General features: G+C 39.6%; 1 protein-coding gene across 5 annotated transcripts in view; it reads left to right on the top strand.

The window, feature by feature from the left end:
* The window catches only part of stxbp5l (syntaxin binding protein 5L), a 115,968-nt gene that overhangs the window by 73,425 nt on the left and 39,788 nt on the right, over nt 1-2,755 (top strand). For all 5 annotated transcript variants that reach the window (XM_020594670.1, XM_020594668.1, XM_020594667.1 and 2 more), the window contains exon 8: nt 1,483-1,606. In XM_020594670.1, coding sequence (XP_020450326.1) covers nt 1,483-1,606 — 124 coding nt within the window. The remainder of the gene's footprint in view (nt 1-1,482; nt 1,607-2,755) is intronic.

The raw sequence follows: 2,755 nt of genomic DNA, 5'->3' as shown, positions 1-2,755 counted from the left end.
AGTCCTAGGAACAGCTAAGATACTGAGCAGGACCCTCAAGCTCCCAGGCCTCTGGTAGAGGACCCGAGCTTGAAGGAACAAATACAAGACCGCCCCAAAGTGGTTCTCTATATATATTACATATATTTTATATATGTAATATATATATATATATAGTTTGGGAAGGAACTGTTTTAGCTTAGTTATGGAGGGAAGCTTCAAGCAACTTATGACATTTTTTAACTCATAATAGTTACATTTATCCAAGAGGAATCAAACTGTTGTAACTAATTAGAGCCAAGCTTTCTCAAGATAAAAAGACTGTGTTCCATTTGTCAAATTCTGCAAGCTGGCTCACACTGGACATGCAAATGAGGAAAGGTTAATTTACAATAATGTAAAGCAAATTTCCTCTGTGTTCTTAGTTTTGATATTAGAATTGTGATTGCAAGTTGCCCCCTGGCATTCCCTGGGCTGATAACCTCTGCCCCTCTGATGTGTGAATGATGTTTCGAAGCAGTTCTCTCAAATAATACATTACATACACTTAGACATTCAAGGTATGTTAAAAAGGCATACATTACACTAGTGGTAAAGATAAAATTGGTCAAATGTCAGTTGAAGTAATTGTAATTTGTTTTTCTACATTTTTTGTACTTATTTTTTTTTTTGTACAAAGTGAAATGATTTAAGATGAAGTGAATTCAGAGCAATTACAGTATATGGTTGGCTAGGCTTATAACGCAGGGCTACAGATATGAAGTCTGTCAGTCTGATGCGGTTGGAAGTCTGCTTCTAAATGCTAAAAGGTGCACATGTGGTTTCTACTCCTGTAGTGCGCTGCTATAAAGGTTAATATCATCTCAGCTGTGTTTAGTTTGCTGTGGCATATCTCCCAGTGACCTCTCCAACTGTGATCTGTGTTAACCCTCATGGGAACATGGCTGTGTCAGCAGTGGGTGTTGGTGTGAAAAGGCACGGAAAGAACCATGAAATGACAGAAAAATGGGGATCATCACATACTTAGTTTAAATGATTAGACAAACAGACATCAGGGTGATGAGAGATTGTGTAGTGGGTCGACTAAGGGTTTAAAAGACAACACATATGCAGTGAATGCTCTGAGCTTCATTACTGCCTTGTCATCATGCTGGTTTGGCTTGAACATGACACTTTTGCTCCATCATGAAACAGCAGAGGGCTGAAACTCAATTTTGGAACCATTGATATGTTGCCTCTTTGTGCCACATGCGGTAAAAACCTTGTTTGTGGTCCTTTATGGTTTCTCCCTTACCACACAGAGCTGTCAGATGACCAGCAGCTTTTATAGTGATGTCAAGTACATGTTTTGTTAGAAGCATCAATTGCAACCCATCCTTTGTCTCATAACTGAAATGAAGAAATATTCTTCAGCATTCATTGGAAATGAATCTTAAACATTTTTAAAGTATATGTTTGTTAAAAACTCCTCTCTCTCTCTCTGTCTCTCTCTCATTGGTACAGGCCATCCACTCTGTCAGCTGGCATCATGAGGGGAAGCAGTTCATGTGCAGCCACTCAGATGGCAGCCTGACACTGTGGAACCTCAGAAACACCTCCAAGCCATTCCAGGTCACTTTTCCTCATGGTAAGATACACAACCGTAGTATACTATCTCTTTTTTTTATATAAAAACAATGCACAGCCATCAACTCTGTGTTTTTCAAGCACTCAGGGTCACTTGTCAGCACATTCAAAAAACACGACAAAGCAAATCTGACAATGACAGGCATTGTGACATGCGATGTATGTCGCTGACAGTTTTAAATGCTTATTGTCAGGTAAGAAAACATCACACCATAATTAATGTACTCTTCCTCTGACTAGTCCTCCTTCTCCTTTCTTCTTATTTTTCTGTGGTTGGTGTACTCACTTGGCATCCTGACCTTGTCATATCTCTGGTGAATCTCTGGTGACAAATAGTTTCTTGCTGTGAGCTGTGATCTCAGACAAATTGAAAAACAGGAAGGCACAAGGGAAAGGGCATGGTTGATGAATTTTAGGGACATGGCAGCGGGGCCTTAGGACATGGTTAAATACCAGCAGATTGTTTATGCGCCACATATTTGTCAGATATTTGGTATTACACAGAATTAGAGGAAAAGGAAGGTGAAAAAAAGAACAAAGGCTGCTGAAAATGGATAGAGGTGAACTGGAAAAAGAAGAAATACATAGAAAGCATGTCATCTCTTGTGAATGAACCACTCCCTTTGTTCTAGTAATAAATAAATGAACTAATTATGACAGGACACTGTTAGTCAGGCATGTCTCCAGGACACCCATCGCATCCATGAATCTATATTTTTGTTTGAGTTGTGTTATGCTTTGCCTTCTGGACACTGCCATTGCTGGTTGTGCTGTGCGGCAGATCTTGTGCTGTAAACTAGATGAAGACTGGAGTTTTGCTGTCCAACCTGCTGTGGGAGCTCTCCACCAACAACATCATCCATTCATCCATTACAGTGAGGAACAGAAGTATTTGAACACCCTGCGATTTTGCAAGTTCTCCCACTTAGAAATCATGGAGGGGTCTGACATTCACATTGTAGGTACATTCCCACTCTGAGAGACAGAATTAAAAAAAATTTCAGGAAATCACATTGTATGATTTTTAAAGAATTTATTTGTCTTGCACTGCTGAACATAAGTATTTGAACACCTGAGAAACAGCAAGAATTCTGGCTCTCAAAGACCTGTTACAGTGCCTTGAAAAAGTCTACCTCTACTCCACTCAATA

Source organism: Monopterus albus, unplaced genomic scaffold (genome assembly GCF_001952655.1).
Source record: "Monopterus albus unplaced genomic scaffold, M_albus_1.0 scaffold24.1, whole genome shotgun sequence".
NCBI lineage: Eukaryota > Metazoa > Chordata > Actinopteri > Synbranchiformes > Synbranchidae > Monopterus > Monopterus albus.
Note: the sequence above shows the minus strand (reverse complement) of the source record. Positions and strands in the feature narration are given on the sequence as shown.